At 37.0% G+C, this 22,584-nt stretch overlaps 2 protein-coding genes across 3 annotated transcripts in view; one reads left to right on the top strand and one right to left on the bottom strand.

Moving 5' to 3' along the window:
* Positions 1-647: 647 nt before the first annotated feature.
* On the bottom strand, positions 648-12,029 carry LOC106876390 (ATP synthase subunit e, mitochondrial). Of its 2 annotated transcripts, XR_001410243.1 has the most exons (5): positions 12,015-12,029; positions 8,735-9,660; positions 4,720-4,774; positions 1,866-1,967; positions 648-793 (listed from the first exon to the last, which is right to left on the bottom strand). XR_001410243.1 is itself a non-coding variant. In XM_014924907.1 (4 exons), the coding sequence occupies exons 1-4, from the start codon at positions 8,777-8,779 to the stop codon at positions 750-752; spliced, it is 246 nt and encodes an 81-aa protein (XP_014780393.1). In that variant the 5' UTR covers positions 8,780-8,825; the 3' UTR covers positions 648-749. The 2 variants fall into 2 exon arrangements, 1 of the variants encoding a protein (XP_014780393.1); XM_014924907.1 differs by lacking the exon at positions 12,015-12,029 and having other exon boundaries at positions 8,735-8,825.
* Positions 12,030-12,091: 62 nt separating this feature from the next.
* Positions 12,092-22,584, top strand: part of LOC106876389 (glycerol-3-phosphate acyltransferase 3) — a 52,751-nt gene continuing 42,258 nt past the window's right edge. Inside the window, exon 1 of the mRNA XM_014924906.2 lies at positions 12,092-12,781. Coding sequence (XP_014780392.1) covers positions 12,632-12,781 — 150 coding nt within the window. The 5' untranslated portion in view covers positions 12,092-12,631. The remainder of the gene's footprint in view (positions 12,782-22,584) is intronic.

Below are 22,584 nucleotides of genomic sequence, written 5' to 3' on the forward strand. Positions count from 1 at the left end.
ACCTAATGCAGTTGTGCAGCTTATGCAATCAACAAGCATGTCCCTGTTATGTAGCCAAAGTAAATGGTTATATTCATATACTTGTCACTTCTTATAGAGAAGGTGCATGTGAATGTCAGGCTCACAATCATGAGGTAGCGAGTTCGATTCCCAGATCGAACTGTGTTGTGTTTTTGAGCAATTCACTCAGCTGTAGAAATGAGTTGCAGCATTACTGGTGCCAAGCCATATCCCTTGGACAACATTGGTGGCGTGGAGAGGGGAGGTTAGTATACATGGGCGACTGCTGGTCTTCCACAAACAACCTTGCCCAGACTTGTGCTTCAGAGGGGAACTTTCTTGGTGCAATCCCATGGTCATTTATGACCGAAGGGGGTCTTTACCCTCTTATAGAGAGGGAGATAATATATATTGTATGTCCAATATTATTGATTTCTAAGATTGACACAAATCCACAAATTTACTGGTTCATTAAATCAAATGAATTCTACCTGGAATAGGCAAAACTTGGAAATAGCAACCAAATCACTCTCGATTCAGGTTGACTAGAACTAAGAAAACAATTGCCCTTTTATATATATCCCAACAATTTAAGTAAACATGTAGAATACTAACACACTGAAAATTAATAAAGATAAATACAGATATTTTCAAACATTTATCCGCACTTTATTGTCTTTTAATGTCTATACATAGTAAAACAAATCAGTCAAATACAAGGTGGATACAAAAACTATAGATGGCTACAATTATTTTGTCACACCAAATTCTTTTCCTAAAACTGCCATTTCAGCTGTAAAAAAAAAAAATGTAATTAAAATCACTGAAAATTTGAAACAGAACAAATATGGTAAAAAAAAATAAGTGAAACATCCCATTTTCAGAAAAGCATATTTTACTTAGTTCTAAGATTGATTATTGAATGATGCCAAAATACCATTACTTGTATAATTTTATATTTGTGAGATGAGGAATTTAGATCATGTACATTATTTACATTATTGGTTGAACTGGTGTCCTCATCTTGATTGTAGTTTTCGCAAGACAATGAAGGCTGGAGCATACACAGACAAAACGTAGTGAAAGCAACGATCAGGAATGAGGATATCATTCCAACTAATGCAAACAGTGTATATACCTTTACCAGTGTTTGAAATTCTCTTCAAGACACACTTCAATATTCTAATATTCAATATCAAGGCTTAGGCTGCAATCCCTAAATTTACTTTTAATTGTAACCATACACAGCCAGAGAAGGCTCTACATGGTAAAGGTCATTTTTACTTGTTAAAAATAACAACTAAATCTCCTTCAGATTATATGTTGCAGTCATACATAAAAGGACACAGTGGATAATGTAGTCCTAGATACATTATTCTTAAAAAAAGAGAAAAGGGGAAAATGTTGGGGTGGTCACAGCTAGATATTTTAAACCTTTAGCATTCAGATTTCTCTGTCAAAAGTAATGTTTATTTATTCATATTGTTTTGAATTAATCATGCAATATCTTGTAGCTTTTAGATTTTGTTGAGCTAACTATTAATTTTTAGAATGATATTGTAAGGTTGGTGTGAGAAGTTGGATCTGGTTGGTTTGAACACAAAACAGGTAGAGTATTTTGCCCAACTATAGCTGGTTTAAAATACTAAAGGGTTAACTGCTAGTCTGACACTACACAACAATACTGGCAGCAACAACTTCACCAGTATGGAAAATTCTTTGAGATCTGTCCTTTCTCATCTTCAGATTGAACTATTTTAAGTAATGTTTGTGGAGGCCACTAAATTAGATGTGGAAGATAAGAGTCAACAAGTAATTCATTTAAATGTCCAATCACAAAGTAATTAATCAAGAAGTCAACACACCTGCTACAGCAGCATCAGTCTCTTGTTTGATCCTAGCATCCCGGATAGCACGGATTTTGTTCTCCTCTTCCTGAATAACAACTTCTTTCTTAGAAAGGGATTCTGTGAGTGAAGAGAAAAACAAGTTTACTTTTTGGAAGAGTTACAGAGCAATGTTTACAATCATATAAAGATTGGCTTAAAAAAAATGTAGTAGGGCAAATGCACACACACACAAAATATAATCATCAATGTTTATATATTTAGCATTTCCATGTTGGCATGGGTTGAATGAGATTTCTTGAGACTGTATTCTGCTATTGGCTGCCCTTCTAGATGCCAAGCCTTACTGCTTTTAAAGTAAAGTACTTTATTTCACAGGTCTCCACACATCAAACAATTGGCACAAAGCCACACCACCTCAATACTACTCCCCACTCCAAGTTGAGAGGTTTTTTGTTGTGCAAAGTACTTGATGACCCTGTTGCTGCTGGTGCCACATAGAAAGCACTGATGGTGCCATGTAAAAAGCACCCAATACATTCTATAAAGTGGTCGGCATTAGGAAGGACATCCAGCCATAGAAGCCATGCCTAAACAGATAATGGAACCTGGTGCTACTCTTGACCATGCCAGCTCCTATCAAACCATCCAACCCATGCCTGCATGGAAAACGGACATTAAATGAAGATGGTGAAGAATTTAATAAAATAAACTTTGCTATTATTAAATTGGTATTTGGAACACAAAATTGTGACAGAAGGTTTTTAAGTTAGATCCCTTTAAAACTGGAGGTTTATATCATAGGATCAAGAGTGGTCTCAGACAGGTTGGTATCGAAAGAATTAACTGTATTCCACAATCTATAGTGGGTGCTGACAAATCTAAAGGTAGATGAATGGCTGAGAATCATTCAAACATGGCATGATTTAGGAGCTAAATTTCACTAGGACACTTTTCCGTTTGACCCTAATCAGGAGAAATATCTAACCTAATATTAACCAAACAAATGAAAATAAAATCATAACAAATGTGGTCAATACATCAATTTAGTTTCTACAAATAATACACCTATATATGTGGTCAGTATTTGAATGTATTTTACACAACTATTGTACATACATAAATGGTCAGTATTTGTAGTTTACTCCAACTCTAATATCCACAAACAAGGTCAGTATTTGAATATATTCTCTACCTCTAACTATTATATCTTTTACTTGTTTTAGTTATTAGATGGCAGCCATGCTGGGGCACCACCTCGAAGAATTTCAGTTGAATGAATTAACCCCAGTATGGTTTTTTTTCTTTTAAGCCTGGTACTTGTATTGGTATCTTTTGCTGAACCACTAAGTTATGAAGACATAAACATACCAACAGCAGTCGTTGACAGGTTGTGGTGGGGGACAAAACCACAAAAAGACACACCTATAGATCCACTCATAAAGCTTTGGTCAGCCCGAAGCTATAGAAGACAATTGCTCAAGGTGCCATACAGTGGGACTGAACCCAGAACCACGTGGTAGGGAAATAAACATCTCACCACACAGCCACATATCTACACATATGATCAATATATGTAGATATATTACACACTACTATTATATCTACTTGTAAGATGAATATCTGGATGTATTATTTACAATTAAAACCATTATCTGAGATTGTACTATTAGATCTTCCTTTGCTATGAACATAAATGTATTTCAATTACATTATATTTTTCACATACGAAATTTCAAAATTTTCATTATATGTCCTTCCTTAGTCCATCCCATGCTAAACAATATATTGAACCAGCCATTCCAGTTATATCAGCCTCAGGATTGCAATGGTTTTTGGGGGGATGGATTCTATAGTATGATACTTTTACAAGACACATTCTAGCTCTTTTATACTCTTTTACTGGTTTCAGCCAATAAGTTGTGGCCATGCTGAAGCATTACTCCTAGCAACACCTTCCTTTTTTTTTCACCCAGGTTTAGGATTGGCTGGCATTCTTATTTGATACACAATAATCAGGCTGAGAACAATGATTCTAAAAACGAGAGGAACCTATCATTTAACGTCCATTACCCATGAGTTTGAACAGGACTGGTAAGCTGACGGGCTGCACCAGATTCCAGTCTGCTTCGGCATGGTTTCTAAAGCTGGATGTCCTTCTTAACACCAACCACTCCAAGAGTGTAATGGGTGCTTTTATATGTCACTGGAGGTGCCAGTTGTATGACACCGGTATCTGCCACGACTACAGTTACACTTGGCTTGATGGATCTTCTTCTCAAGCACAACATATTGCTGAATTTACTTTAACTTTATCAACTCCATAGGGATGAAAGGCAAAACTGACCTCAGCTGGATTTGAACTCAGAGAATAAAGGGCTGTAAATAAATGCTGGTTTCAAATCTTGGCACAAGGTCAGCAATTTCGGTGGAGGGGACTAGTTGATTACATCAACCCCAGTATCCAACTGGTACTTATTTTATCAACTCCAAAAGGAGGAAAGGCAAAGTCAACCTCAGCAGAATTTGAATGCAGAATGTAAAGACAGATGAAATACCATTAAGCATTTTGCCTGGCATGCTAAAGGTTCTGCTAATTTGCCACCTTAAGAGTTGTAATTAAATATTGAAAAGTATTTTATTCAGTACTAATATTTCCATCATTCAATATATTCATAAGAAATTTTAAACTTTCTTGTCTCAATAGTTTCTGAAATACAAGAAACAACACAAGATAAAAACAAATACACAAACATCATTATCATCATTATAAACACAGATGCACCCAATTACTGGTTGGTTATACTGGATGGAAGAAATAATGGTAACAGTGTACAAGAAAAAATTTCTTTAAAATATTGAATTGACTTACTGTATCTGAAGTGACCATACAAAATACCACTGAACAGAGCAGTATATCTGCAGAACTACAAAGAAATAAGAAAAAAAAAATGATAAAAAATACGATCTGCTTTTGGGATATAGTACAGAAATTTGATCAAGCAATTGGTTATGACAATTAACACATCTTACTTTCAATGTCTCCATACTCCAGCATTACAAAAGAAGGAAAAGACTGATTGTGGTTCAGTGGGCTAAAAGAGCTGAAGAGAAAGTCTCTAAAAGGTCACTTGCTTGCTAGAAATAATAGCCAAATCACCTTCAGCTCACTTTCCTACCATTTTAAAAAAGAAAGGGCATGAATATAATTAGAACCAATAAGGGCTGGTACAAGGCTAAACATAGTTCACAATGACTATAGTTAAACAATGGCATAGAAGGAACTTAAGTTATAACCAGAAATGCAGCACAGGTGAATCCAAAGACCAATTCTCTGATGATGAGACAGTGCTTAGGTAATAATTTCTTACATAGACATACAGCCAAAAATTTATGAGGTGGATTTTATCGTTATTGTTTTAATACATATTTCCATGAGTGAGATGAAATTTGTTCAAGCAGATTTTCTATAGCCAGATACCATTCTTGTTGCCAACCTACACTTGTTTCCAAGCAAGGTAATATTTCCCAGTAGCCAGACGTTTTCATAGTAGTTTGCTTGTATGATAGCAACACTGGTTTTACAGTTATTATGTAATGCCAAAGACTAGGAGAAAAATACACACACATATACATATACAATGGGTTTCTTTCAGTTTCTGTTAAATGAATACACTCACAAGGTTTAAGTCAGCTATAGTAGAAGACACTATAGTAGAAGACACTATAGTAGAAGAAACTTGCCCAAAATATCACAGAGTGGAACTGAATCCAAAATCACATAAGTGGGAAGCAAGCTTCTTGACCACACGGCCTTGCCTGCACCTAATTAATTAAAATCATCCCTCATACATGACTGGTACTATATTTTACCAACTCTGGAAGGATGATAGGAAGAGTTAACCAGAGAGATTTGAACACAGGATATAAGTTGTGAGAACAACTTATGGTATTTACCTGGCACCCATACCAGTGCCACACGAAAAGCACCCATGCCAGTGCCATGTGAAAAAAACCTGTACTGGCACTACATAAGCAATCGTACCAATGCCACATAAAAGGAACCTGTGCCAGTACCATGTAAAAAGCACTGGTGCTGGTACCACATAAAAAGCACCCAGTACACACTGTAATGTGGAGTGGTTGACATTAGGAAGGGCATCCAGCTGTAGAAACCATGCCAAAACAGATGGTGGAGCCTGGTGCAGTCCTCTGGCTTGCCAGCTCCTGTCAAACTGTCCAAACCATGCTAGCATGGAAAACTGATGTTAAATGATAATGATGATTCTACCATAAAGTATTTTGTTTGACACTCAACTGATTCTGCTATATGTCGAAGAAAAAAGATGTTTTCTCAATTTATAATTTCCATCAAAGTGAACATAAGGTGAGGATGTCCAGCAAAATCCCTACCATCCACTCACAAAGACAGTAATACTAAGAGAAACAAACACACACATATATATATATATACACAAATACAGCAGGCTTCTTTCAGTTTCTGTCAAACACATCCACTCACAATGCTTTGGTTGACCCAAGACAATAGCAAAAGGCTTAAAATTATGATTTTTATGCTTAGCCTCAGAGCAGCCCTTAACAAGCTGGCCTATGATCTAACTTATTTAATTAAGCGATTTAAATCATGCCATCTTTTTTCCAGGAACTACACTCTGTACTACATTAACCAGTGATTTTTTTTTTTTAAATGGTAAAATGATCAGATACATCTAAATGAACTCTATTTCATATGGTTCCTATTTACAGCTTAGTGGACAATACTTCTCATAGCAGACATTTACAGCTGCAAGGGAAAATATCAGAACGAAAGAAATTCCATGCAACCAATTCTCTGGAGGATTGAGCATAGTTAGTTAATGCAGGGTTTAAGAGGAGAGATGAGTTAGTCAGGATTGCTTTAGTGGGGATGAAAAGGGAGTAGCTAGTTCTAAGGAACAAATATTACTGTAATAGTGGTAGACAGAAAGAGAAGGAAGTATGCTTATGGTCCCAAGGCTGGAAATTTTTAATGAGTGACTTCATACCAACCAGTTAGGGCTGACTTTTGAGAGATGCAGTCCAGTCTACAATGACTGTGTGTATAGCTGCTACATCCCAAATGTAGAAACAGTCCTCTACTGCAGATCTCACCTGAATTTTATAGAAACTTAATAGTTGTAGGCTAAAGTATTCTCCAGCAAATCTAGTTTCACAAAAATTGTAGGGGTAATCATTAAGTAGGTAGAGTGATGGAGAAGGTTGTTAATAGCTGCCTCATCACATTTGAGATGGTCAAATTAAGTGTAAGAAAAAAATATTTGGCAGGGTTTGAGGAGCTACCCCTCTTGTGAACAGAATACATGGTAATGTTTCTAAAACAAGGATACAGTTCTACAGAGAAACGGAAGAGTTTAGCAAGGCTAGGGGGTTAGAAGTGGAACATATTCACTGCAAGTAATGGAAGGATATTATCAGGGCCAGTCCAATTACCTTGTTAGTTTGAAGTAACTGGAAGCACTTTGGAACCCAGATTGACCCTGATTTGACCTATGATCAACGTTGTTTCAACTATGGGCAGTCTATCTTACATTTAGATATAGTGTATCTAGGACTACATAATTCAAAGTATCCTGTATTATTTACAACAAGAAGATGCAATTTAAAAGAGATTTTGCTCTTGTTTCTAGCAGATCGAGATAGTACTTAGAGGCTTTCCTTTTTGATTCTTGGTATATATATGGTGGATAACAAGGCATAACTACAGGGTTTTACCCCCCAAAGTCCAGGGGGTAAAACCCTGTAGTTATGCCGATAACAAGATAGTTTTGAAGATTATTTAGAGATTAACAAAACGAACACCAATAGAGTTGGTGTCTCAACTAACACTAATAAAAGAACAATACCAAGGGGAAAACATAGCATTTTATAAGACTATCACCAAACATAACGTTCGTATTATTTGGGCGAATCATTAGAAAGTCGGGAAAAAATGCCTTGCGGTAATTATTTCAGCTTTTATGTTCACAGTTCAAATCTCGCCAAGGTCAATTTTTGCCTTTCATCTAACCGGGGCTGATAAATTAAAACACCTGTTAAGTAACTGAATTAACTAATTATCCTCAACCCTAAAACTATATCCTCGTGTCTGTGTTAGAAACAGTTATTATTATTATTATTACTACTACTACTACTATTACTTTAATTTTAAAGGAGGAAGAGCAGTACACATGACCTTTATTGGAAGGCTCTGAGGTTAGAGAAAAGAAAGTACTTTATCCTGAGGTCTGGCTCGAACCCTTGCAGCCGAGTGGACACAGCCGAGAACCAAAAGGCGAGGTAATGGTGTAAAACCAGGTGACAGGTTAATGTTAAAGACAATACATTACAGGAAAGCATATCTAACAAAATATCGTGAGGACCAAAGTTAACTTTCTGTCCATTATATATATATATATATATATATATATATATATATATATCACTATATGCTTCCCTCAACCTAATTTTGATAAATTCCTATGGTTATATATTCGTTAGTTAGCTCCGTATGAATTAGACACACCGAATTTACACAAATACGGTGCATAAACTATAAAAAAAAGACTTCTCCCAAGATGTCCTTATAAAGGTAGAGTGCTATTACTGAAAGTAGTAAGAAATATTCATTAAATTCATCGAGATATTCTTAAAAAAACATTTGAACTTGATTATAAAAACAGGAGTTCAAGTTCACCTTGGCTATAATAAGAAAATATTATAAAATATAGTTGTTGAGGAATTAAGATTGCTTTTTTTTTTAATACTATAGTATTTGGATTATGAACTGACGTTATTATAGAAATAAATATATTTTTCCTGTTAGTAATTTAAATAGAAAGAAAGCTTACTTTGATTAAAGGAGAAACCGCGACAGGAGCGACTGCAGAAGCCATGTTGAGAACAGGAGCGAGAATTGTGTTCTGTTTTTATAAACCAGTATTCCGTAGGGTGTCGACAGAATAGAATAACAGAATAATAGAATATTGCTTCGTTAAGCGTGTGTTTATTGGTGATGTCTTTTGTGTGAGATATATTCATCTACGTTTGGGGTTGTTTATGTGCGTTTATATATAATTTGGTCTGCATATTTGTTTGTTTTTGTTTATACCTTTGTGTTTATTTGTTTGCATGTGATTGTATGTGTGTGCGTTTGCATTTAAACGCTTGTGCTTATTTCTTTATATTTGTAATTGTGTGCCTTTACACGTGTTTATGTCTGCGCTTTTTATGTGGATGTGTGTTTGCGATTCTATTTTTTAAGTACATTTTTGTGTTAGAATTTATTCACACATACTAAAATGTAGAGGTTTTTTGCCTAATTAAAAAGCGCTACTAGAGTTCTTAATTCACTTGAAGAATTTGGATATCTAAAGGTCTTATATCTTCATCTCTGCACCCGGCTAGAATGGTTTCTTGGAAAGACTATATTAAAAGTCACTCTTTTAATAAGATTTGGTGATGTGATTTTTTTTTTTAATTCCTTCTTGTTTTACCGAAGCAAGTACGGCAGTTATATAACTGCACCCGACCTCTTTGCATTCCGACAACATCTTTTGAGCTGCAAGAATTGGGAAGCAGAGAAGCAGGCAACGGCAGTACGCACTCCATAGTTTGGTTGGCGTTTCCATATTCACAAGCAACTAGGCCACCCTTGAAGTCCCCTTAACTTGCTTAAGAACCATCGAGGAATCACATCGATGCTGGAGGTCTGGCATGTCAGCGGCGACACGCGGCGGGTTTTAGGTGACACCCGAGAGAGTTTGAAAAAATATCCCTGCAATATAATGTTAAAAAACCTTATCAACAAGCATTTACCTAAAACTAAAATAGATAAGCTATATTTTACAGGATTCATAAAGAAATTTAACTTCAACGTATCGAATTAAAATAGTTTGCCATCACTAGTTTACATGTTCATTTGTTCTGCTAGAAAAATCAGCCAAATCTCCCTCAAATTTTTCTCTACCGTCTTATGCTACTCAGTTGATAGACAATATTTAAGGCGTTTTATCTACTTATTGCTTGAATAATTCCAATTGATCAAAATTATGATCGAATAGGTGAGACCTTATCGTATTTGTATTTGATATGTACTACATTCTCTCTATTTCTATGTATATTGATTAACATTAGTCATGCCAACTGAGCGGAATAAGCTTCATTGAGGAGATTTAATAATACCGAAACATATCAGTTGCTTTCAAGTTGACTTTAAAATCCAGATTCACGCCAATTTGTCGACGTTGTCCCAATAATTTGATCAACTGATCTTATTGTAGTTGCCTCCCTTGCTTAGTTTTATAATTTAAACACCAACTACAACGATATTTTATATATTAATTGCATATATAATACCCATTAAACGAAGTTTTTTTCAACTCACTATATTACAAATGTGAAACACAACCATAGTGTTATATATACTGTCTGATGGTGACGGCTGCAACACTTCTGATCATAGGTCTGACTGATCAGTGCTGACCGGGGCTAAAAAGACAATGACTCTTTTGAGCTAACGTGGAGAGCTTCTATTCCCAGTGATTCCCAAATGTGGTAAAACTGCATTTAACTGAGATAATAAAGGGGCACGGTAAGCGAATTCCACGGTCTTATGTCACCAATCCTTTGACATGGAGTGAATCATTGCGTTTTACGGAAAGGAGCTGAAAGGAAACAAAGAAACCTAAGGCCCACACCAGTTCGTTATTTTCGCACGTTGTTCCGCATTGCGCCAGACACAAAGATCCGATAAGAAAGCACAAAGCCATATGTAGAAATTTGTAGCTGGTACTAAACTATTTTAAAAATTTAATCTATGCTTAAAACAGTTACTTTGGCGTGCCACGACAGGTCAGCTCAAATTAATTATCCAGTTTTATATTGGAGAGATGAGAATTATGTACATTATTTACATTTTACGGATATTTGTCCTCATCTTGTTTGTTGTTAACAGAACTTTTCGGTTGATATACCCTTCAGCCTTCATCAGGTGTCTTGGCGTAGTGGTTAAGAGCGTGGACTACTAACTCCAAGATTCCGAGTTCAATTCCAGGCAGTGACCTGAATAATAATAATAATAATAATAATAATAAGATTGAAAAACACTATAGGAAGGAAAACCCAGGTTCGAAATTTCCCCAAGGCACCTGATGAAGGCTGGAGGGTATATCAGCTGAAACGTTGTGTTAACAACAAACAAGATGAGGACAAATATCCGTCAAATGTAAATAATGTAGCAATATCCTTATTGGTCATTTACTTTCAGAAAGATTTTTTTTCTAATTACTTCTATGTTTAATAAATTGTTTAACCCTAGGTTGGCCCTGACTGTGCAAGATCTATAAAAAATTGCTTTCGGGAACTAATAGCTAAATCTCCTCCAAATCACAACTAAACATATTTAAAAAGAAGGAACACTTTGGAAAAATGTAGCCTCACATACAAAAGGGCTGCGACGGAACGTCTTTGAGCTGCTCGATCAGGACTGACCTGGGGTTAAACAACAACAACAAATGTGTGTGTGTGTTTTTTACCATCAGCTTGATCGAACAAACCAAAAGCTTCGTAAATGAACGTACTTTCATTTTGTGGTTAGAATCGGGATTTAAACTTCTGTATTCAAGTGCTGCCAGACACCCGGTCCGACGTTTTTGCAGGTTGCACCAATCCATCGCCCGAGCTAAAGCTAACTCGACGGGATTTTAATTCTAACCGCAGAGTCACGACACTTTTTGAACTCAGAGCAGTGACTTATCGCAATTTAGAGACAATAAGCCATCTAGTTAGGCGCTCGAGAATTGTGGAATTGGTAGAGTCGTTAGGGCATGGGACAGAATGCTTCGCAGAACTTGTTCCGATTCTTTGCGATTAGAGTTCATATCCTGCCGAGTGAACTTTGACTCGAGCGATGGATTGGTGTGGCAACAAAAACGTCGGGCCGGATGCTTTGCGATACTTGTTTCGGCTCTTTGCGTCCTGAGTTCAAATACCACCATGATCAGCCCAAGTTGGGAGACTTAACCCGTCACCCGGTTTAACACCACCACTGTACCGAGTTTCATTCTTTCTTTTATTTAAGCATAATGTATCTACAAACTTGGACCAGGTTTTCGGTTTGAGGATACTTACACCAGTCTCGGAAGCCCTATAACGGTTCACGGTCACTGCTTTCTGTCCCGGTTAAAAAAAGAAAAGAAAAGAAAAAGGTGTTTTACCGGCAGCACAACCAAAATATAATAGTTACAAACAAACAATAATCACCACGACGACTGCGAGAACTACAACACTCACACCGTTATTCTATGAGAGCCGATTAAATAACGAACAAGTTCTACTCTCGAAGACGTTATAATTATCAAACATTGTGTTATTTTCTAAACGTGACTTTCGTAACAGCTTTATTTGTCTTTTATATATTCTGTCTTTCTTTTAAAATGTAGCATTAATAATTTATTTATTTCTGAAATATTTAAAGTATATATTCTGAAAAAAAAAAGTATAAAATTTATTTAAACAAAAAAATTTTTAATTCATAAACGGAGAGAAAAAGCAATATTATTTTACAAAAACAAACGAATTCAAAATTTTGAAGAAGTAGAAGAAAAAAAGACAAGAATAAAAGAAAAGAAAAAAGAAACACAAAAGACCTTGACTTTGCGAGTAGAAGTTCATTGGTGGTGGTGCTACTGCTGCTGCTGTTTGTAGTGTTGGTGTTGTTGGAGACGTTCACATTTCACGGATCCCCTATGGAGCAAGAACACTTACTGTTGGCCGTTCTATCTGTCCTCGTTCTTCCTATGATATTAATCTTATTCACTGTTATAGTACTCGCTTCTCTTGGTAAGTCCCTGGGCGTCAGGAAGAGATATGTGAAGCTACTACTGAAAATCTTTCAGGTGAGTTAACTTAGTTTTGTCATTTTTGCGCCCTTCGATTCGTTCCAGCATCAAACACCGGAGTCCCAGTCAACAAGATCGGACCGGGGTCAACAACAATCGACCAAACACTTTGAGCAGACGATGCTCTTTACTACAATTCATCTCAACTTTCAGTTTTCCTTCTGTGCTGGTAGTAATAGTGGGGTCTTTTTTTCTTTTTGATTACAACGTGTTTGTATACACTCCCACTTGTAGACTTAATGTTTTGCGACAGAATTCATTAATTTTTTTTTTACTCAATATACTCATGACATTAGCTAAGACATTTCATTATTATATGTTTGTATGTGAGATACGTACTCAAGCTGTGTACTTTATCCGTTAAGGCTTTGTATTATTATACCAAAGGTATTATTAGCTAACACTATTAGTATGAATGTGTATCATATACACATACACAGACAATATACTTTATACAATGAGGGTTTTTCACCGAGTATTTTTTAAATAATTATTATACACAAATTATTTATTAGCTAACCCTATGGATAGCTTTTTATACTACTATATACCCCAGACAGTATTCATACTCGATAAGGGTTTTCAACAAAGTATTTCAAGCGCATCTGTTATACACAAGGTATTATTAGCTCACCCTATAGACAGCTGATAATTATTATATATCCAAGTAATATATTCTATACGACAGGGTGTGTATTTACAGTATTTTGGATGTATTTATTATTACATACAACATATTAGCTATTAGACAACTAATTATTATTATTATTATTATTATTGTATACACAAGCATTATACTTAATACGATAAAGATATTTTGGCAGGGGTGATTTACGGATAGAGTTGGGTTAACGCTTGTATTCCAGCAAAAAAAAAATAGCAAACTTTTGTTTAAAACTCCGTCTGGCCCTCACTACAGTTAAAAGAGAATCCAGAATGCAGTGCAAAAATGACATGAGAACTCGAATCTTCGGTGACACGAGAGATTTTACTAGATTTATTTATTTCATCCAAGCATGAGACACCTCTTGTAAAGTCTATACCCAACTGTGACGCCCCGAGTTCAAATCCTTTCCAGATCGACTTCGGTTTTCATTCTTCCATTGTCGATATAACAGTGCCAGTCACATACTGATGTTGATTTAATCGATTATACCTTCCCTCGAAATGTGTGGCCTTGTGCCTATGTTAGAAATCATTTTTATTATTACAGCTAACTGGCAGAATCGTTAGCGCGTCGCACAAAATGTTTAGCGGCATTTCTTCCGTCTCTTTGTATTCTGAGTTCAAATCGCACCGAGGTCAATTTTGCCTTTCATCCTTTCGGGATTGATAAGATAAAGTACCAGTCAAATGCTGGGGGTAAATGTAATCGACTAACTTCTCCCCCTAAAATTGCTGGCCTTCTGCCATAATTAGAAAGAATCATTATTATTAACCCTGCTACACCATTAAAGACAGGCACTTTGATTTCGTTCGTGTCTCATTTGTGGATTTAACGTGAAGTATATTAACCCCAAAACCTTCCTTTATCATTATTAGAGCGTCGTTGGGTAACATCAGTAAGGGTCTCTTTCAAAGAGCATAGTGCAAATGAGCAGTACCAACCGTCTTGGGTATTTAACCTCAAGTACTTAACAACTTAACTACCACACTCCGATCATTCCAGCCATTCTTTAGCAATTTGAAAGAAGTGTATGTTTGCCTTTTCTTCTCCCTATGAGGCCCTTAACTTCATGCGGTTGAAGTGGGATGCTAAGAAGGTATTGACATCTTGTATTGCCAGGAATGGCAATAACAAGCTAATTCCAAAAACCTGTTTGGTAACGTGGCAGTACTAATAATTTCTAGCATTGATAAATATGAAAAGTTGCGAGTGTCGACCTCAGTATGTAACTGTTATTTACATTATACATATATATATGAGATCTTGGAATGTTTTAAGGCTAAATCGGCGAGAATTGATTTCTTAACATCATAGAAGTTATACATTTTCCAGGAGAGATTAGTTGAGTATATTGAATCAGAACTTGTTTAGAACTTATTGGTTGCTGCTTAGCCCGAGGATGCCCAAATTGAGCAGGTCTATAATCAAAGGTATTCCAGTTATGACCAGTCCGTCTTTTTCCTATGTATAGAGGACCACATTATCCAAGGTGATCTTTTTAAACTTGTTATTTGAAGAAGACTTGGCTGCTATTTCTGGCAGATTAGACGACCACGCTGATGCTCTCTCATTGACTTGTCTAGTATTTATTTGTTTATTTTAACGACTCCGGTAAAATGATAGGGGGGAATAGGCCTGTAACGACGAGGTGCTTACACCCAAGGATTAAAGCTAAGCTTTATATAGTGTTTACATCTGCATCCGTATATGTTAAACGCTAAGTTTTACCGACTCTCAGAAAGAAAAATAAAAAAAAAAAAGAAAAGCTAGCTCAGAGAATGGGTACTATATAAACTGTTTTCATATCTCAAAGGTTGAAAAATTTGTTTTTAAAAAAGATGCTTGTTGATGCTGAAGGAATAATTTATTGGAGCCAAGAAATTGATCAGTTAAACAAAGAGGGAAGCTGTGCGTGGGGTCGTTCGTACTATTAGAAAAAGGATCAAAATATCCCTTAACTCACAGCTTTACGGCTTTTTCTGTTTTTTTAAGTGGTGCTATTTATTATAGAATATGACAGGGAGTCGCTGTTTATATGTTTTTGATCATAAGTCCATCCTATTAGGACAAACCGGGAGTTAAACAAGAACAAAAGGAAGGATGCTGTGTAGACCTAGATACGATAAAACGGTCACAGTTGACCCGTGGCTAAACAACAAGCAATATTCAAAAGATTGCAGTTGCATCTTTATCGTTTCACATATTCCACGCGAAAAAGGTTAATCTTTAACTATCGTCCATTCATTTTATATATATATATATATATATTTGTGTGTGTGTGTGTGTGTGTGTGTGTGTGTGTGTGTGTGTGTGTGTGTGTGTGTGTGTGTGTGTGTGTGTGTGTGTGTGTGTGTGTGTGTGTGCCGAGCAAGTATTATGATCCAAAGAATTAACCTCTACGTGGTCGCTTGATCCTCTAGAAAACACAGCTAAATCTGCTTCAAAATCACACTCGCTTGTCTTTAAAATAAGAAGAAAGGCTACAGTGGATAAATGTAGTTCTATACACATTGTCTGAAAAATAAAGATGTGATGGTTACGGCTGGAATGCTATTGATCATAGTTCTATTCCGTCAATGCTGGCATGGGGCTTAAACAACTACAAATGCATAAACAATCAAATACGTTTTTGACTATATCTCATAAGAATATTTAGTATCTGTTAAGTATCGACGGAGCATCTACGTGTTTGCACAACTAGCTAGGAACAGTTGGTAAATCTCCCTCAAATTACACCCTACTAAAGGATAAAAAAAACAAACACAGCTTTAGATATTCCTTTAAAAAGATGTGACAACCATGGTTGGTTGGTTGGCATTTTTTTGATCGCAGGGTTGTTTGCACAATCGAGTTTAACCTAGGACTGGTCAACTCTATAAACATTGGCTACACGTTTGTTACCTTTTCAGTGTTGACTTTTCTGACTATATTTATTTATACACGTATGTTGCTTCTTCAATTTGATCGATTTACGTTTAAATTTTGTATTTTAAAAAATCGTTCGCGCTTAACTGAAAGAAGGAAGAAAAAAAAAACGCCGAATTTCCAATCTATAATTTATTTCTAAATAAATTACATAGAATTAAAAAAACCATTCAAATTTTCTTCAGTTCCACATACTTTGAGAAGCGTGTTCCTTTTAATTCTTTGCGCTGGTTTGAAACTGTCCCACATGTCAATATGAAGTGGTGGTGGGTTTCTACGCAGTCATTTGTCCTGCTAGATATAGCAGTCAAATTCCACTCAAATCACAACTATGTGTGTGTGTGTGTATACACACACACACACACACACACACACACACACACACACACACACACACACGATAATGTAGTTTCTGATACTATTTAAAGGGTGGATTAGTCACAGCTGGAACACCTTCGATTTCCTATATATTTGATCAGAGATAGGGATAACTAGACCATCCACGTGGTCAAGTGACTTACTAGAAAAAGCAGTCAAATCTTCCTTAAATTACACTCTTAGGTTTTAAAAAAATAAGTTTAAAAAAAGACTAGTCCTAGACACAATATATGAATATAAGTTGGGATGGTTACGGCTGGTACTCCTTATGATTGTTTGATGACGGATTGACTATCTGTCCTATATTTTGTCGCTTTATTTTATTTACATTTTTTTAAATATAAATTTCCGGCACACCTTAAAGCATAGAAGCTGGAACATACGTAACACTGTTGCTATTACGTATTTCGACCGTTCTTCCTGTACGTATTAGGTCTTCTCTTCGTCGTAATCTTATTCAATTCATCATTCGACTATGTACAGACAAATCCACTCGGACGTCAAGGAAAACGTCTATCCCACTCGCTATCGTCAGTATTGCAGTTCGCTCGGCTGCTCTAAAAATAGTAATGAAGTCTCTCTTAGACCACATTCTACCGTCTTAAAAAAAAGACTACTGTACATTGCACGATGTTAGCATGATATACAAAAGATATGATCCTGGCGATCACTGCTAGAACACTCTTGATCAAAGGTTTGGGTTTGCTCACTTAGGGTTGATCTGGGTGCCAAACGGTCACCATCGAATGATGAAAACGTGGCAATCAATAGAAGTGATTTGGCACAGTTTCTACAAGCTGAATGTTCTTCCTAATGCCAACCACTCTACAGTGTGTACTAGGTGCTTTTTATTTTATTTTTTCATGGCACCAACACTAGTGAGGTTGCCTGCTAAAAGCCTTTTAGACTGAATTGGACTACATTAGAGGGGGAAGCAACTTATGTTTGGTGATGGGTAGTTAATCTATGAAGGATGGAACCAGGGCAGGTTTGTTACTGCAGAAGAGATGCATGACTACTCGCATTATACAAGAATGGGTGGGAGTAATTAGGGTAGAGTTAGAGAGAGAGATAAGGATGGTGGTGACAAGAGGAAGAGTGGTTAGAGGTTGCAAGAGCGAGTGAGGGATAGTTAGAGATTGTGTAGGGGTAGTGAGGCAAATATACAGAATGGTGAATAAGGGTGTGGTGGATGACAAGTATGAGTTGGAGAGGAGGTAGGGGAGAGTACGTGCTGTCTAAGAGTACAGAGGAAGAAGATGAGAGAAAAGGTGATGATGTGTGGACGAGTAGGTTGCATGAGTGTGAGGATGGAAACAGATGTGTTGCAATTTCAAGAGAAACTGTGAGGTGAGTCAAGACTGTTCTTAGGCTGGGAAATTAGTGTACTATCCCTATATTTCTGAGATGGCCATTGCCAGTACCGCCTGACTGGCCTTCATAGGATTTTCGAGCGAGATTGTTGCCAGTGTCCCTGGACTGGCTCTTGTACGGGTGGCACATAAAATACACCATTTTGAGCGTGGCCGTTGCCAGTACCGCCTGACTGGCCTTCATGCGGGTGACACGTAAAAGCACCCACTACACTCTCTGAGTGGTTGGCGTTAGGAAGGGCATCCAGCTGTAGAAACTCTGCCAAATCAGATTGGAGCCTGGTGTTGCCATCCGGTTTCACCAGTCCTCAGTCAAATCGTCCAACCCATGCCAGCATGGAAAGCGGACGTTAAACGATGATGATGATGATGAGATGAAGAATTGTATTATGTACATTGTTTACATGAGTTGGACTGGTGACCTAATCTTGATTGTTGTTTTCACTACATTTTGGCCGTTGTACATTCTAGCCTTTTTCAGGTGTTTTGCAAGCCATCTCATCAACTCTTCTTTGGCACCCATCCTACTACAGAACATGTTGCTCTACCAAAGCTTTCTTCTGATGAGCAACTGCTAAGTGAAGCAGTTTATTCTGAACTAAGAATTTCTTATTAGATGTCTCACTATAAATATGTCATCTGTGATCCCAACAATTATATTGTATGATACATTGACTGCAGTGTGTTTCATGCATACATGCTTTGGATATCATTGAAATGAATCACAGGATATGCAAAGTGGATATATTGCATGACTGTTTCGCACATGCCTTGCATTGTATTATCTGCATTGTATCTTGTGCTTTGCATTGTATTATCAGGTCATGAAAATGAAAGTTAATCATTGTGATGCTGTTTTGGTTATGTGAAATGTAATCTTCATGAGAAAGTTATCAAAGATGTTCAAGTTTACCATATGATGAGCAGACAAAATGGTTGCATTTTCTCTTCAGGATTGAAAAAAATAAATCATTTCTAAACTGTTTTCTGACTCTCTTTAAAGTAGGAGTGCAGATCACTTTAGTGTTGCACACATACACAAATATCTAGAGTGGTGCAGTTTCATTCTGGACCATGTGAAAAAAAAAAGCTCACTAAACAACTTAGGAATATTAGTTTATTAATTACATTGTAACCACCTACTCATTAACACTGGTCTTCCTGTCTCTTCTACTTCCAGTGTTTTTTTTAAACTGCCAACTGTACACCACTTTTGATTAAACCCATACAATACATGTTACTCTTCTCCTTTCATTTATTTAGAGTCTCTCTCAAACTAAACCCACTTTTCCAGTCTTTATGACTAAAAATTTAATTGGGAATGATATCGGACATTATAAGCAACATATCCATCATATATTCATCATTTTCAGTGTAATCATACAACACAATACCTGCCATTTTCTCTTCGCCATAAGTGGGTTTTATTTTTTTTGCCATTTTAACTGTAGTTTATCTCCACAAATATCTCACTTACTTCAATGCTAATTCAACAACTACTCAATGCTGGCACTATTGTATTTTATTTCCATTTTTTTTTCCTATGCTTTCATGACTCTCAACATGTTACCTCCTGTTGCTGTCCGTTATCATTTGGCATGCACAAGAGAAAATTGCCAGTTTCTGTTTCTATGTGTGCCATTTCTTTTCTTATTTCTTTTATTGCCCACAAGGGGCTAAACATAAAGGGGACAAACAAGGACAGACAAAGAGATTAAGTTGATTACATCGACCCCAGTGCGTAACTGGTACTTAATTTATTGACCCCGAAAGGATGAAAGTCAAAGTCGACCTCGGCAGAATTTGAACTCAGAATGTAACAGCAGACGAAATACCGCTAAGCATTTCGCCCGGCGTGCTCACGTTTCTGCCAGCTCGCCTTTCTTTTCTAGCAGGACGTCTTACTTCTCACCAGTCACTTTACATCATGGACTTGGTACATTTTGTTGTATCACTGTCATTATAGTGTTTGTGTCTTCGGTTACTGGTTCCCCAGATAAGTTTTTTTGTTTTTTTTTAAATGTTGTGGTTGGCAAAATCCACGTCTCTTCTGTTTGTTCCTTCCTTTTATCTTTTACTTGCTTCAGTTATTAAACTGCGGCCATGCTGGAGCACCACCATGAAGAATTTTAGTCAAACAAACCAACCCCAGTACTTATTTTCTTTAAGCCTGGTACTTATTCTATCGGTCTCTTTTGCTGAACTTCTAAGTTCCATGGACATAAATACACCAACACCTGTTGTCAAATGGTAGTGGCACACACACACACACACACACACACACACACACACACACACACACACACACACACACACACACACACACACACACACACACACACACACACACACACACACATATATATGAATATGACAGACTTCTTTCAGTTTCTGTCTAACAAATCCACTCACAAGGCTTTGGTCATCCCACAATAGGACTGAACCCAGAACCATGTTGTTGAGAAGCAAACTTCTTACCACACAGCCATGCCTGCACCTATATTGGTATAATTTTTACAGCTAGACATTCTTTCTATCACCTATCATTTTACAGCATGGACGGGTGCCTTTCAGCACCTACGCTTGAGAGGTTTCTGCAGTAGAATTAGTATCCTCACAATTGTGTATCAGTTTTTCTTCAGTTACTGCCCTTCTGGACAGGTTGCCGGTATTGTGGTGTGTAGTCATCTCCGAGGTTGATGTCCAACAGCTACATTGCAAGGCCTGCTGTTTTTCCGTCTTGCTTGTAATGTCAAATATTTTTCCCGATCCTTCTAAATTACAGTGGCATGTTAAATCTTGACCTATAGACTAGCGATCCTATACCTTATCTATTTCAGACATTTCACTATATCTCTTTTACTTAACGACACAGAATATTGAATCCAAAACAAGCCAGTGCCCTATGGATCATTGCCAGTGCCCCTGGGATCGTTGCCAGTGCCCCTGGACTGGCTCTTGTGCGGGTGGCACATAAAATACACCATTTTGAGCGTGGCCGTTGCCGGTACCACCTGACTGGCCTTCATGCCGGTGACACGTAAAAGCACCCACCACACTCTCTGAGTGGTTGGCGTTAGGAAGGGCATCCAGCTGTAGAAACTCTGCCAAATCAGATTGGAGCCTGGTGTAGCCATCCGGTTTCACCAGTCCTCAGTCAAATCATCCAACCCATGCTAGCATGGAAAGCGGACGTTAAACGATGATGATGATGATGAGTATCTAATACTACATTATCTAATGTATACCTTTCTTAAGATGGTAGTGTGTGTAATTTAAATGAGATTTCTCAGCTCCTTTTAGTAGGCCAAGTACCCGCATAGAGGTAACTCCATTTTGTCACAGTCAGTGTTGGTGTTGTTATTAATATTATTGTTCTTCTCCTTCACCTTGTCATTCAATTTTACAAAGGTCAATCCTTATCTAACATTGAAACAACTTTTGTTTACCTTTATTATTATTAAGGCAGTGCGCTGACAATCATTACCACATCAGACAAAATGCTGAGCGGCATTTCTTCCAACTCTTTACATTCTTAGTTCAAATCTCACCAAGGCCAACTTTACCTTTCATCCTTTAGGGTTTAAGTAAGTACCAGTCAAATACTGGGGTCAATGTAATTGACTAACACCCTCCCAATAAAAGTGTTGGTCTTGTGCCAAAATTTGAAACTTATGTTATTATTATTAAGGTGGTGAACTGGCAGAACCCTTAAGCCGGACAAAATGCTTCATGGCAATTTATCTGTCATTCCATTCTGAGTTCAAATTCCAGTAAGGTCAACTTTACCTTTCATTCTTTTGAAGTTGATAAAGTAAATGCCAGTTGAGTACTAGGATCAATGTAATGAACTAGTCCCCTCCTCTCAAATTGCAGGTCTTGTGACTATAATAGAAATTATTATTATTAGGCAAGCTGGCAGAGTCGTTAGCACGCTGGATGAAATGCTTAGCGGTATTTCGCCCATTGCTCTGTTCCGAGTTTAAATTCTGCTGAGGTCAACTTTGCCTTTCAGGGTTGATAAAATAAGTACCAGTTATGCACTGGGGTCGGTATAATTTACTATCCCCCCCCACCACCAAATTTCAGGCTTTGTGCCTATAGTAGAAAGGATTGTTATTATTATAAAAGCAGCGAACTGGTAGTATTGTTAACATGCTGGTCAAAATGCTTAGCAGCATTTTGTCCATCCTTACATTCTGAGTTCACATTCCACCATGGTCGACTTTGCCTTTCATCTTTCCAAGGTTGATGAAATAAGTACCAGTTATGCATTGGGGTCAGTGTAATTGACTAGCCCCACCACCCTTAAATTTCAGGCCCTGTGCCGAAAGTAGAAAGGATTATTATAATTATTATTATTATTATAACTCTAAAGTTGCAGGAGAACGTTTTGATTTTTGAAACCCAACTAGACATTTACAAAGTCAACATTCTTGTGTGTCTCCAGTTCTGCA

The sequence above is a fragment of the Octopus bimaculoides genome, chromosome 14 (genome assembly GCF_001194135.2).
Source record: "Octopus bimaculoides isolate UCB-OBI-ISO-001 chromosome 14, ASM119413v2, whole genome shotgun sequence".
Lineage (NCBI taxonomy): Eukaryota > Metazoa > Mollusca > Cephalopoda > Octopoda > Octopodidae > Octopus > Octopus bimaculoides.

Bases quoted from the DNA above. Each gene is read 5' to 3' on its own strand.
- LOC106876390 (XM_014924907.1), bottom strand. From the start codon at position 8,779: ATGGCTTCTGCAGTCGCTCCTGTCGCGGTTTCTCCTTTAATCAAA. The intron at 1,968-4,719 runs GTAAGTCAATTC...CTTCACTCACAG, and splicing joins GTATGGTCACTTCAGATACA to AATCCCTTTCTAAGAAAGAA. The intron at 794-1,865 runs GTGTGTTGACTT...TTTTTTTTACAG, and splicing joins GACTGATGCTGCTGTAGCAG to CTGAAATGGCAGTTTTAGGA.